General features: G+C 40.9%; 1 protein-coding gene across 1 annotated transcript; it reads right to left on the reverse strand.

Annotated features, from left to right (window-relative positions):
- Positions 1 to 1,040: 1,040 nt before the first annotated feature.
- Positions 1,041 to 12,228, reverse strand: morc3a (MORC family CW-type zinc finger 3a). The gene is made up of 19 exons (XM_034560928.1): positions 11,769 to 12,228; positions 10,339 to 10,411; positions 9,035 to 9,167; positions 8,656 to 8,882; positions 8,216 to 8,369; positions 7,620 to 7,770; positions 6,988 to 7,116; positions 6,768 to 6,887; positions 6,554 to 6,651; positions 6,335 to 6,442; positions 6,097 to 6,225; positions 4,567 to 4,641; positions 4,353 to 4,395; positions 4,140 to 4,193; positions 3,742 to 3,838; positions 3,451 to 3,520; positions 2,243 to 3,365; positions 1,817 to 2,010; positions 1,041 to 1,680 (listed from the first exon to the last, which is right to left on the reverse strand). Exons 1-19 carry the CDS (start codon positions 11,799 to 11,801, stop codon positions 1,506 to 1,508), a joined length of 3,186 nt encoding a protein of 1,061 aa, XP_034416819.1. The 5' UTR covers positions 11,802 to 12,228; the 3' UTR covers positions 1,041 to 1,505.
- Positions 12,229 to 14,294: the final 2,066 nt, after the last annotated feature.

Here is a 14,294-nt window from a genome sequence, read left to right on the forward strand (position 1 = left end):
ATGTATGCTCATGCTGATGCCACTACCATTGGGCACATAACCAGAGCGCCATGGGATTTAGTACCCAAGACAAAGGTCACACTCACCAGCGTACAATGGTCCTTCATGATATCTAAAATAAGCATACATGGTTTAGTGAGTCTATACATGTGATGGTTACTTTATGTGTTCAACTTGCAATCTCAAATACATCTAATTTGTTTTCTCTCTTGCAAAACAAAGAGATGAGCCTTCCTAAATAAATAAAGCTCAACATAATATACACATCTCCATGTCACACCTCACACAGCGTGATTAACAATCCTGTCATAATCTGACACTTGTAGTTTCTGTATGAAGATAATGTATATCGTTCAGGGGGGAAAGTATTAGCCTGCAGGTGCAAAATGCTGATAGGGTCCTCTATCACGGTCAGTGGTTTAATGAAAGTACTTTTACTCAAGTATTGTACTTGAAGCTTTAAGGTACTTTGACTTTAGTTGATTATTTCCATGTTATCTACTTCTACTCCATTAGAATACATCGTGGAAGCCAATATTGTTCTTTGTACCCCACTACATGTTTTCAGATGTTGCTATTTACTTACCAGTTATTATTAGTATTCATTATAAATCAACTGTGATGAATGTATAGCTTATGACACCAAGAAGCATGTTAAGTAGACAAGATGAACTCCACCTCTACCAGCTGCAGCATTTGTGATGCTTGAACATGCATCCATACAACATTTCTCTTTGGGGTTTTAAGTACTTGGAAGAGAGTATGTTTACACTGTGGTGTTAATATTTTTATTTAAATACCCGATTCCTGCGTACACCTTTTATCATAATTGCTTATTAAAACATTGCTCAAATAAGCAGCTGAGCCTTTTCAGTGAAGTTTCAGTTTGTGTCACTCAGAAATGTACTGGAGGTCTAGAAGACAGCCCTATCTCCGATGTGTGTCTCTCCAGAAGGGTTCACCAGGATACTCATGATAATGTTCCATTGAGTATTTCCTCCCAGAGCAAAGATAGGAAATAGAAAAATATATTTCATAGAAAACATAAAATATGCTTCAATTTATATCAAAGAGAAAACAGGTAGCTTTCATTGTGTAACAGAAACCAAATCAGATACAGAGTCTCTTTGTGTGGAAAGCCTAAACAAAGCATTGGACAAAGCATTGGACTCACCAGTCTGACCAGCAAAGTGAATGACCTATACCATTTATTAATGTACACTGTGGTTGTATATATTTATATTATAGCAGTTGTCATCTGTTAAGCTAAAAAAAGAGTGCAAAGCAGCTCATAATGTTGAATTTAGTGAACAACAATTACAAAAAACGTTTCTTTTTCATATGCTTATCAAGAAAATGAAATAAATACAAAAATCTGATCACAAAAAACTATTTTAAAAAACACATTAAAATAAATACACTTTCATCTCCCACAATCATACAATTCTGTAGTCATTATTTATAGATGGAGTACAGTTCTTCGTTCCCGGGATCCTATGAGTTATTCATTCATTTAATTCGCTGTACATCTCCCCCGCCCGTCTGACCGACTCCACATCAGAAAGAACCTGTTCAAGGATCTCATCAATTACATTGCACTCATAATTCACCTGGCCCAGGTCCAGAGCCGGCACGAAGGAGACGAGAAGGCGCCCGATGCTGTGCCTCAGCTCAATCAAACTGGAGGGAGGAGAGAAAAGCGAAAATCTCATTTACTTGTGGGTTGCTAAGTTCCTCAATGGCTTAGTCGATTATAGCGAACATTTCGTAATAATTCATGCAACGTGAAAGGAGAGTGATTTTACAACAATCCAACCTTCTTGATGTATCAGAGCTTGAATTTGCTCCTGTCGCTCCTGTCGCTCCTGCTTCCTCTGGATCCGTAGAATCAGTGTTTCCATGTGGCCGCGTGCTTCCCCTTTGAGCCTTTTCCCTCTCCTGCTGCAGGCTCAACCTGAGCTCTTCACACTCGGATGCCAGCTTTGCCTTCTCCTCCTCCAGACCGCCCAACTGATGGCGTAGTAGATCCCCAGGAGAAAAGGAGGGAGGGGAAGCAGGTCAACATCATTTTTAAAAAGATGTATTTCTTTTTTTTTAAGGGAGTAAATTGCACAAAAGACAGTGACAATATATAAACATCCAACTCATTCTTTATGATTACTATCGGCTGTGGTCTCTCTTTGGGAATGGTTGAAAATAAGAACGTTATACAGTATGTTCAAAACACAGCGAGAACACTGACCCGTGTGTGCAGTTCACTCCTCTCCTTTTTGACTTCATCCATTTCTCGCATCAGACAGTCGACTTGCAGTGCAATATCATCAATGTCCTTTTCTTCACATTGGGCAGCACTGGGCGTGGTCGCAGTAGATGTCAGTAAAAGCTCTTTGTCCTTAATCAGTGAATCGACTTTCTGTTTGGCCCTCTCAAACAGAGCCTTGTAGTCCTTCTCCTCCTCCGTCTGGTTGGCCTGGTGAGAACACTCCTTCTTCACATTGATCTGAGACAGATCCTGCAGTCTGCTCTCCATGTCTTGCTGTTGGCAGGTAAGTTCATGGACCTGCTCTTGAAAGGAGTCTCTCTCCACAGCTGTAGCCTGCATCAGCTCTATGAGCTGGTCCTGCTGGTTCTGTACCTCAGTGACACTGGGGTAGTGACGTGAAGCGTCCGTCTCATCAATGGCATTCGCACAGGCGGGTCCCGCCACTTCGCCACTACCCAGATGATGCTCCCCCCCGTTCTGCAAGGTCTGGTTGCCTTGATATGCGGCGTGAGGGTCTCCACTGTTCTCATGTTTCACTATTATTTGCTCAACAGTGCCAACACCACGGTCCACATTTGATCTCTGTTCTCTACCGCCGTTGGTGGATGTACTCGGCCCTGCTCTCTTCTCCCCGTCAGTTAGAATCTGGTCCTTCTCTTCCTTCTTCACTTTGGGCCTTTCTGTCTGGGTGGTGATGCTGGCCACCAGTGGAGGGGGGGCTGGGGAGGAACTGGTTCCCACAGTTGCAGACCCTGCAGGGCCCGTTCCTGCAACATTCGTCTCTGGGGCGCCATCCACAGCAGCATCGTCGCTGCACTCCAAAAGCATGACGACATCAGTGTCACTTTGCTCTTGCTCCACCTTCACTAGAGTCAAATCACAGGCTGGATTTGCTGGCTTGGCGGTACTGGCGGTTTCCAAGATGAAAATGTCATCATCAGTATCATCATCAGCATCATCATTGACGAGCACTGACGGTGAGCACTGTGGGCTCTCATCCAGTAATGTGGATGTATCCAAGAATGTGGATGTATCCAAGTTGCCATTGATTTTAGGTATTTTGGGGGAGCTGTGTGGAGTGGCAGGCAGTGTTCTTTTTACCCTGCAATGCACACAAAGCGCAATCAATATGCTTCTTAAACAGTCAAATGGATATTTTTAAGCTCACAAACACCACAACATCATACCTGGGGCTTGTTGACAATGAGCAAACACTAGAAATAACTGGAAGACCATTGTTACTGGAGGAGCTGGAAACTAGAGAAAAATACAATAGACATTTCATAAACACACACACACACACACACACACACACACACACACACACACACACACACACACACACACACACACACACACACACACACACACACACACACACACACACACACACACACACACACACACACACACACACACACACACACACACACACACACACACACACACACACACACACACACACACACACACCTTACCAGCTTGGGGAAAGGACCTAACGTGAGAGGCACCACTGCGTGGTCTTACAGAGGTAAACCTCTTTGGGGTAGTAGGGGTGGAGGGGGAATGGGCAGCCTGTCAACAAGCACAACAAAAATTAAAAATGAGACCAGTAAGCGTTACTAATTCCCAATGAGGAAACTCACTTGCCACTAAATCAACTCATACAGACAAACAACATACATTACATTCAGCATATTAAGTGATTTGAGACATGATTAAAAACCTAAGTGTGTTCCGACATAGGGATATGTTTAATCATATACCATATTTATTTATTTAAACTATAAATTGTTAACACAATCATTGTGTTTCGTAAGCATCTACACAAGAATCAACTGTCCATATCACTCTCAATCTGCAGAAGTCTTTCTACCCTGTGGAGATTCGCCAGACGTTGTTCTTCCTGGCGCTTTCGAGCCTCCTCAGCCTAGAAAGATAAAAGATTCCCAAACACACTATTAATCACAAGTTAAATCACAAACAGTTTATTTCTAAACGGTGCAGAGGTGTTATAGGCACCGTGTGGAGGAAACAACACAAGCATGCAGATAAATGGCAGGTGGGTAAGTATGGAATGTGTTTTTACCTTTTGTCTTTCCATCTCTTGAATCCTTTTGTCTTCCCTCTCTCTGTATAAACATAACCACAGGAATGAGGGAAGGCAAGTCCCTTCCTCAATTATGCTCAGTTCAAGTATCAGGGCTGCTTTTGGCAGCTTAATACAGAAATGTCTTATTGAGTCTACATACTCCATTACATTTAAGTGTTGTGGCCGTGTTTTTAAGTGAAATGGGACTCACTGTTGTTTATAGGTCTTGCAGTATGTAGGCTTCTCATCATCTGAGTCCTCAGGCTCCTCCTCCACCTGGCAGCTCCTTGGAGGGCAAAAAACAAAAGAGATGCGTTTGGGTTAAACTATTTTGGACAAAATACCTTGATCTCAAGGCGCTTCCATTCATCAATACACAGAGAAATGTGTCAAAACTTGTTACATCACACCCAAAACAGACGTTTGTTAAATTTGTATTCGCATGTTAATGTCACAGGAGTCATATGTATGATTCGAAAATGTATATATTTTGGGACAGATCATTAAAACCTATAATGTTGCTTATCGTCTTTATGCAGATGATATCCAACTCCATCTCTCCTTCAAACCCAGAGAGACCTTCAGGCTAACTAGGCTCCTTGATTGTGTCAATGCTACTAAAAAGACTGGACAGCAGTAAATTGTTTACAACTGAATATAAGACGGAGGATCTGGTTATTGCACCCTATGATGTCGTCCCTACGATCAAGCAGAGCATTAGTCCACTCTCCTCTGCTGCCCATCACAACCTGTGTAATCTCAAGGTAATATTTGACAAATCCTTGTCCTTTGATGTTAAACAGCTGTCCAGATTGTGTTTCTTCCACCTAAGAAACATTAGCAAACTAAGATCTATACCATCAACAGCTGAACTAGAGATGATCATACATGCTTTCACCTCTTCTCGTATTGGTCTTTACCAGTAAATCAGCGATTAACCGGTTGCAAGTAATCCAGCATGCTGCCGCCAGATTACTGACTAGGACAGAAAGACGGTCTCATATCGCCATCATTCCCAGATCTCTTCACTGGCTCCCTGCAGAATATAGGATTCACTTTAAAATCCTCACCCTCACTTACAGAGCACCACACAGGCCAGAATCCTGCATATGTGGCTGAACTACTTCGCCCTACTTCGAGCTTTTGAGGCAGTGGCACCGGCTTTGGAATGCTCTGCCTGCACCGACACGGTTTGCCGATTCTGTGACGTCGTTTAGAAACCAATAAAAGACGTACCTGTTCACACTGGCATAAATACAGGCTCCATGGCTTTTTATCTGGTTTTATTTCTTTATTTTATTTAGTGTATTTGTTTTAGTGTGCCATCTTTGAATGTGTATTTTATTGTGCTTTCTCACCTGTCGTAATGTTTTAGGCCCGTGTAATGGTCCCTTTTGGTTTTGTTTGTTTTTGTTTTCACGACCCCTGTATAGCACTTTGTGACCTTTGTCTGGGAGAAGTGCAATATAAATACACTTTATCATTATTATTATTATTATTATTATTATTATTATTATTATATATCTGTGTTTGTTACTAGTGTTTTAGTAAGTGTTTGGGTAAATTCTGCTACATTTATTTTTAGATGTAGTTACAGTAACACATATATTGTAGACCTAGAAACACGTTTACACTGTGTGGTCATTTTTACAAAAACATTTGTTTCCATTCATATTGGTTTATTTCTTCACGTGAGATTCCAATTATTGCAACAGGTTTTTTTCCATAATACTCGAGTTACCTGAACTGAGGATCAGGGTTCATATGGCAGTACCAATGGTCTGGCAGCTTGCTGCAGTCGATCCCATCTGGGAGTTTGCGCCAGTGCAAACAGTCGTTACACTGCACCCAGTTTTGATCTGGCCGCTTCCTGAGGACATAGATAGAGACGAGTGTCAGAGCATGTCAGAAGTCCACGTGGTTAGACAGATATGCGAGTTGAACACATGACGACGTCAGTCACTGCAGAATGTACTGACATGGTATCTTCCACTGGTGTGGTGGCGTTTGGATTCTCTCTTTTCCTCCTGAAGCACATTTCATTCCAGTATTCCTCCAGTTTAGTCGACAAACTGGTAATTGTTTTCCTGTACCAAAAAAAAAAAATTAAAAAAAATTCAGACTTCTGCATTACTGGCCCTGTGCTGAGACATAATCATGTGAAATAGAAAAATAGAAGTTGGCGTTGGTGCCATTACCTGTACTTATCCGTTTCATCGAAGCTCTGTTTGTTGTGGGTAGGCTCCAGAAAGTGACAATCTATGATCCCAATGACCCCGACACCTTTGTTGTTGGCCTGCAGCAGGCGACGTTTCAGAAACACGAACACTGGTCAATAACATTCATAAAAAAAAACAACCTGCGACGATATGTGTACCAAACAAGAGCACTCATCACAACAACACAACTCACCTTGAGCTGACAGCCCACGCGTTCGTAGGCTTTGATGAGCCGGTTCTTGTAATACATCATAATGCCATACTGGTCTTTACTTTTGGTGTTATAGCCAAAAATAATAGGAATACGTTTTTCCTGAAATAATATTTAAGGAAAACTCACAAAACACTTCCCGTGCACATACGAAATGTCTCAAAGCAAACGCATTCATCAATACTCTTCGATGGAAGGATACCACGAAATTGGGCCTGTAGTGGTCCTTTCGGATGGAGGCCAGACTCTTAGCGATGAGCTGAGATTTCACAGTTTGACTACGAATGATGATCTGCATCCTCGGCTTCAGGTACAGAATACTGCAATACGCCTACATCCATTAAAAAAAACAAGAATCAATCATTTACTCATGCAAATAGGAAGTGATAAAGAGAAGTGATAAATATTCCACGGCATTTGTCTGTTGGAGAGAACCCAGATTACCCACGTTTAAATAGACTCCACTAAAAACAGCTGGCTCAGCTTTAACAATAAAACATGTTTTAAGATGTGCCCGATAAGGTTTTTAAACCGAAATTTTAAAATACTTTGTTAAAAAGTCTTAAATATTACTACATCTGTGAATGTGCAAATGTGGTCAACTCCAAAAGTTAAAAACTGCTGGACACAAGATGTCTCCTGCTTCACTGAAAGGCTTCTCAGTGTTTGTGTAAGTGGCATATTGGACCACTGGATTGGCCTTCATTTTGGTGCCCGTATGCTTAACATGATATAATTTGTGACGTTGTGGGGATAAGGCATATACAATGAAGCCTGGGGTATAACTCAATCATTGAGAATTGTTTGAAGATGTACACATTAAATGCTCCTTACCCGTAGTGAGTAAAAACTCACAGGGATGACCCTGTTCGAAGTGAGCCTGTCTGGATATTGAGTGTTATTCATTTCCTCGTAGACGTCAGTTGGAATTCGGACATCGTAACGATCGGTCTCAAAATCAAACTCGGTTGTTCCGGTAGATGTCCTGTTTAAAACATAAACATGTCATCCATCTTTCTTTGGATTAGCTGGTCAACATTGATTATTCTTGAATCATAGGGAAAACAACTCATCTGTAACCAACAGACAATCACATGCAACGTAAGTGTTATTGATTATTGATAACTAAGTCTAACAACCTTCCTGCTGTTTGTGAGAAGCATGTCGTGGACAAACAATTGTTACATTTTGATACACACACCTGTAGCTGAACGCTATACATGCCTCCAACTGGAAGTGTTCATGTGAGTTTGCTGTAGAAATGATGTCCTGACAGTTGAATGGTAGTTATACGTCTACATAGCTTCTTCGTCTGATCGTTGTACAAATCTGAGGCACACACACACACACACACACACACTAACACACTAACACCTGGTTTCTGAAATAAAACATAAAGCATAACGTTTCTATGTGGGAACTAGACTGACCCGCGGAGATTCCAGATGATGATCCGCGTGCCAGTTTTCTTTGTGGAGTTGGAACGGACGGCATCGATCTCAAGAAGCAATTCTCTCTCCGTCTTGAAAGGGGAATAGCTCAGGATGTCCTGCAGACTGGCTTTCTGCTCCTCTCTTACACTGAGTAAAGTCAAAGTTAAGGACAACTTGCAGGGAAAAAATAAAAAAGGAGAAATGGAAATATGACAGTCCGGTGTGGAACTGAGAGAAAATGTGCTTCTTTGAAAACATGTCAAACTCAAAATTCAAAAAGGACTCGTATGAAAGCATCTTCCAGATCCAAACTATTTGTGTGTACTTCAGATTTCCCTACAACTTCACCGGAGTCTTCACGTAATCGATTCGGTTGACAATTCATAAGACTTCATCAACATGATGCAGTGCGCCTTAATGTAGTAGACGAAGGATATACTTGTTTCTCTCTCTCTGTTCAAAGCAGACGATAGGGACACTTATTTGGTTAGCACCGATCTTATCCAGGTAGGTTTGCGAGAGCATCCCGACGCATGAAGACTTCTCGGACTTTGAAAACACGATGGCGTCCTTGCCAAGACGCATGGATCCGGACTTGAAGCCGTTGCCATACATACCAATTGGCTCGACACCCTTTAGAGGAATCTTGTCACTGTACCCAAAGCTAGAGTGGGAAAATGGATACATTATTTTGTGAGTATATACAAGTCATGTCATGGTTTACACATCATTGCAGCATCCTGTACAACATTTGCTTAAAAAAGACATTTAGAAGCATTATGGATGCCAATGTTGGCAGTGCAAAAGTAGCAGTACCTGAGCATCTTATGCATGGTTTCATGGTCCAGTCCATTTCCATTATCCATAAAGCTGAGGCATTTGTGTCCATGGACCATAGTCTTATCAATCCAGAACTGTTTGGCACTGACATCTGGATCATAGGCATTGTCTGTTAAAAGAAACAATTTAGTTAATTCAATTCAAATAAAAATCTCAACCGCCAGCATTTAAAGTTCTCACTATTTAAGCCGCATCGCTGTTTTTATTGCATATTTATGTTTTTTCTACAGAGCTCCAATAGATTAGATATACTTTATTCATCCCCAGGGGGAAATTTCTTTGTTGCAGCAGCAAGCATGTTTACAATATATACAATAGAATAAAATAAAATAGCAGGGCATATTACATTTAAGAATTTAAATAAAAGGAAATTAAAATTGTATTTAATTAATTAATTAAAATTAAAATGCAAAGTGTATACAGCGTATAGTATCCATCCATCAATCCATTTTCAATACCGCTTATCCTCATTAGGGTCGCGGGGGCACTGGAGCCTATCCCAGCTGACATAGGGCGAAGGCAGGGGACACCCTGGACAGGCCGCCAGTCCATCGAGGGCACATGTAGGGACATACAACCATTCACTCTCACATTCACACCTATGGGCAATTTAGAGATCAATTAACCTGCAGCATGTCTTTGGACTGTGGGAGGAAGCCGGAGAGCCCGGAGAGAACCCACGCTGCCACGGGGAGAACATGCAAACTCCACACAGAAGGACCGCTCCGAAAACTACAATAGATTATTTTTAATCATTCAAACTTGTCTGGGTGGTTAAAAACTCATGTTTCTCTGTTGTAATGAACTTGGTCTTTACCTGGACTTTAACAAATCATTTATTAAGTGGTGATCAAAGGTCATGTGCTGGTATTTGAATCAGGCTCTTTTGATGTTCTCTTTTTAAAATTGTACAGCCAGAACCTAAAACAACATGGGTTGGCATAACAAAGTGCTTTGTCATTTAAAAAATAAATAAATAAATAAAGTCATTGGAAGAGTATTGTTAAATCCAAACCTATGCTGCAGACTAGTCGGTTGTTTGCCGAGAAGAATACTTTAAATAATACATGTAAATCTTCCTGGTGAAGAAAAAAAATAAAAATATCGCAATTGCATTTTAATGCACTTAAACATCGCCACTAGTTTAATCTGCTAAATAGGATTATTTGGTTATGTCATCCAAACCACCCACTGGTGTTAATCATCACTATGTAGTAATATAGAAACTTAAGGAAGACATCCTGTTTCACTTATAACACAACCATGTGAGGATGACTCACCTATGAGCTCAGCGATGGCACTGAAGGGCCAGGTGTGGCTGGTGGAATTTGTGTGAAGAAACTTGGGACAAAGCTAAGAAGAGGAGCAAATAAAGAGGTACAGAAGAGTTAAGACGACATCAAAGCGACCTCATTTTCATACATCAACCTATTTAAATTCATCAATGTGTCCTTAACCCTGAAGCTACGACAAGGAACTTTCATTTTGTGTTGATTTTGGCAAAAGTGGGAGTGTATATAAATATAAATTTGGTAAAAAAGCTTTAACTCGTATATGAATATATACTGTGGATACACAGATTGTTGTATACGTTTGATGCACATAAAACATGTTCCTTCCACATTGGAAACTTCATTTCTTTTCTTTGGACATGTGAAAAAAGGTAGAGAGATGGGAAATGTGTGAAGAAAAAGAATGATCATGGGATGTCAAGCAGCAAGGGCCCCTAGTCAGAGGACGGCCCCACCAGTATGTTTATCTATGAATGGTTTTCTGCATACACGCACATGTCTCATGTTGCCTGGGCAGATAACACTGAAAGTGAAACTGAATATGCAAATGTTGTCTAACATAAGACAGTACTGATGAATGTCAACACCATTCATTTAATTTTGCATACTACGTGAAGGTGAGACCAACACTGATTTACATAAATACTACCAAGTACAGGCAATGGAGGCGAAACATCAAAGAAGATCAACAATTGAGTTTAGAGAAGGTATTAAAATATATCGATAGTAACGGTGTGTGTAAATGACATGAAAGAGAAGCAGGATGAAGTCAGTTGCTCCATGGACCAGCTCGCTTTACACACACTTTAATTTAGCAATAACCCAATATCATATTGAACACTATAGATAGATAGATAGATAGATAGATAGATAGATAGATACTTTATTAATCCCCAAGGGGAAATTTGTTGTCATAGTATTTAACTTGTTTGAATTATTTACTTTAAAAAAATATATTTACTTAAAAAAAAGGTAAATAATAAATATGTGATGGAAAGTTGTTGTTTTTTAACCCCAACCGTGTGATTAAATTTAAAAAGAATTGTCTGGGAAAATTTTAAAAATCACACATCTGTAATAATTGAACAAAGCGAGTAGATTGACGTGTGTCAAGTGATCTACAGGCAGACAATAACACATGTTTACCTCGAGCTCACTTAACTTTACCGTTACGCTTCGCTAAAGATAAGCATATAACTGTTAGGTCGCTGTAAAGAGCACAAACTGTGTGGTCACGTGGTTGTACATGAGTATTAACGTAAATATGTGCTCTACGTCCACTCAACGGGGCTGTTGAAACAGTACCATATATAATAATAATAATTATTATAATATATATATAGACATAGATAAAGCCGCAGTGGTCCAGTTGGCCACATGGTATCACATTAAATGTCAGAAGAGTCTATTCTACTGACCGTGCTGAGCGGGACGCCGCGGCCTGTCGCCATCTTTCAGTAAATACGGAAGTTGGTCAGAGGCGTTGATGCTGGAGGAGAACCACACGCGCACACACACACACGCACACACACACACACACACCGCGAGCCGCTCAGTGGTCGATGCACGTCTTCTCCTCTGGTGGAGGCGGCGTCACGTTGCTCCGTGCAGCGTCAACACACAAACATATTTGAATTCAGAGTGTCACATTAACCGGATCTTCCGGCGATCTTCCGCGTCTCATTGCAGGGCCTCGCTCGGACAGCCGTGGGGTATCACGCATGCGCAGTGTAGCTGCTAGATCGGAGGCGTTACGGTCTTCTTGTATCTCTCTGACCGCCGTAGGAATAAAAAGGGGGTGGGGTCCGTTTCGGTTGCGCTCGGACTTTCTCGAACTTTTGGGTGCGCTTGTGCGCGAGCTAGCGCGCTTATCGGCAAGTGGAGGTTGTGATACTAGGACGCGTGACCTCTCCCTTTTTAACTATTATGTAACCATGGGGCCAATAGAGGAGCGTGCTGACTCCCTCAAGTCCGCCTCCCAGCCCCGGTCCAAACCATACCACTTTGGATTTGGCTATTCGTGCGTTTTACAACTTTTAGGACCAAGTCATTTCAATAAGGGCAAAAAAATGTTTTTCCATTGAGGTACAGGCTCCTCTTTGAATATTATAACATTTAATTCAAAGCCCGGCGTTCTTCCTGGGGGCTTAGTCTATTTGTGGTGTTACGGTCCAGTAGAGAGCTGGGATGAGGGAGGTGGAGAGAGGAGTGAGCCATGAGCATGGAGGTGATAGATTAGAATGAGAGGCAGTGATTGTTCTCGCTCTCCTTCATTGTCAAATTTCACACTACAATATTGAAAAATGTAACTAAAAAAGTTCATACAGCTCTGTCAAAATACAACTTCCTGTTCTCATCTGTTTATGTCGCGTCAATTGGCTTCATATTGTGTGCTCAGTTTGAACCTGAATTCAATTAATATGGATTGTAATTGCTATATTATACATTTGCTAATCGGATCACATCCGATTCAATATTGTCCAAATTAATATCGCTACCGTCATAAATTACACTTCCAGTTCTGACTAAGAAGTCATTAGCAGTACAAGCAATTTTCAGCAACAACAAAAAAAGAAAACGTGCTGCAATGATGTTTTTCCTGATGTGTTTATTGTTTATTATTCGCTCATTTCAGTTGTGTGAGTTTGTTAGAAATGTTTGGCCCCTCCTCCACTGCGTGACCTGGTTGTCCAGTCGCTCCAGGCCCGTAGAGATCACCCCCGCAGCCCCCGCACTGCGGGGGGGGCCTCGCAGTGACAGGGGGCCTCGCATGGCAATTTGTTTTTTAATCCAACACTAGCCATCGCACTCGGCCGTATTGCGGCTAAGTGTCGGCTGACTCGGCTGTGTTCCGGCTCGATGCGGCCAAATGTGAGCCACCTTTGGCACATTTCACTGTTGCCATGTCTGGCCCAGGTGTAGCTGTTACGGACAATGGGCAGATTCTGTCTGTTTATCGGCTGCCGAATCTGGGCCGAATAATGTAATAAATAAATAATATTACATTACGTAATAACATTAAGATATCCCTCAAAGTTGTCTCTCTCATATAAAGCTACACAATAAAAAAAGTATTTTAAACTGGCTTTATAAGTTTTAAATAATAGTTGTAAAGGCAATCGTAACAGGCTGTAGTCATTGAGCAAAACTATTATGGTTCATATTTCTTACTTTTAATGTTTTTTATTACCTACTTTTAATAGTTTGTATTACTTACTTTTAATGTGCTGTACTGTAGCTTCGCATTGTGTGTATTGTATGTTCTTCTTACCACATATACTGTTGTATTGTGTCTTATCCTGTACTGTTTGCTATTGTTTTATGTTTGTTATGGTCTGTCAAGGGACTCCAGATGCAAATCAGCTGTAGCTACAATCTGGCTCGGTGCATCAAATGGTGACATTTATGTTTTAACTGTACATGGTCCCTTTTAAATAAAGATATAATAATAATGTAACATTACTAATCTGCTATATGCAACTTTGTATTGTAAAACTGGATTGTACGGACTGGATCCCCTCCTGTTGCTGTCTGTCACAATTTATAAATGACAGAGGCTCAGAGATAAATCTTTGATCAGCACTCTTGGAAATATGAATTCAACTCTGCTCCTTCTTGCAAGAGTAAAATAAAATGTTACACTTGGTGTCGAGTAGAATTTTTCAATCAGTCTTCATTAAGCCATATGGCCAACAGGTTCTGATGATTGTGTGCAGTGATGTGGACGTTGAATATTTTGTGAATGATGTGCAAGAAACGAAACGCTTTACTGGTTGGTAAATGGCAGGAAGGTTTCGTGTTCAGTGTCTTGCCCACGGACGCTTCAGCATGTGAACAGGAAGAATCGGGGAGATTAAAACAATTTTATACAATATTGTTCTCCAACACAAATGCAGAGAAAACAAGGGAAGCTGTAAAGTGAAAACACAGTTTTAAGCTTAATA

This window comes from Cyclopterus lumpus, chromosome 21 (assembly GCF_009769545.1).
Source record: "Cyclopterus lumpus isolate fCycLum1 chromosome 21, fCycLum1.pri, whole genome shotgun sequence".
NCBI lineage: Eukaryota > Metazoa > Chordata > Actinopteri > Perciformes > Cyclopteridae > Cyclopterus > Cyclopterus lumpus.

Bases quoted from the DNA above. Each gene is read 5' to 3' on its own strand.
- morc3a (XM_034560928.1), bottom strand. From the start codon at position 11,801: ATGGCGACAGGCCGCGGCGTCCCGCTCAGCACG. The intron at 7,117-7,619 runs GTAAGGAGCATT...TAATGGATGTAG, and splicing joins TGAGTTTTTACTCACTACGG to GCGTATTGCAGTATTCTGTA. The intron at 4,194-4,352 runs GTAAAAACACAT...TTATCTTTCTAG, and splicing joins AAGAGATGGAAAGACAAAAG to GCTGAGGAGGCTCGAAAGCG.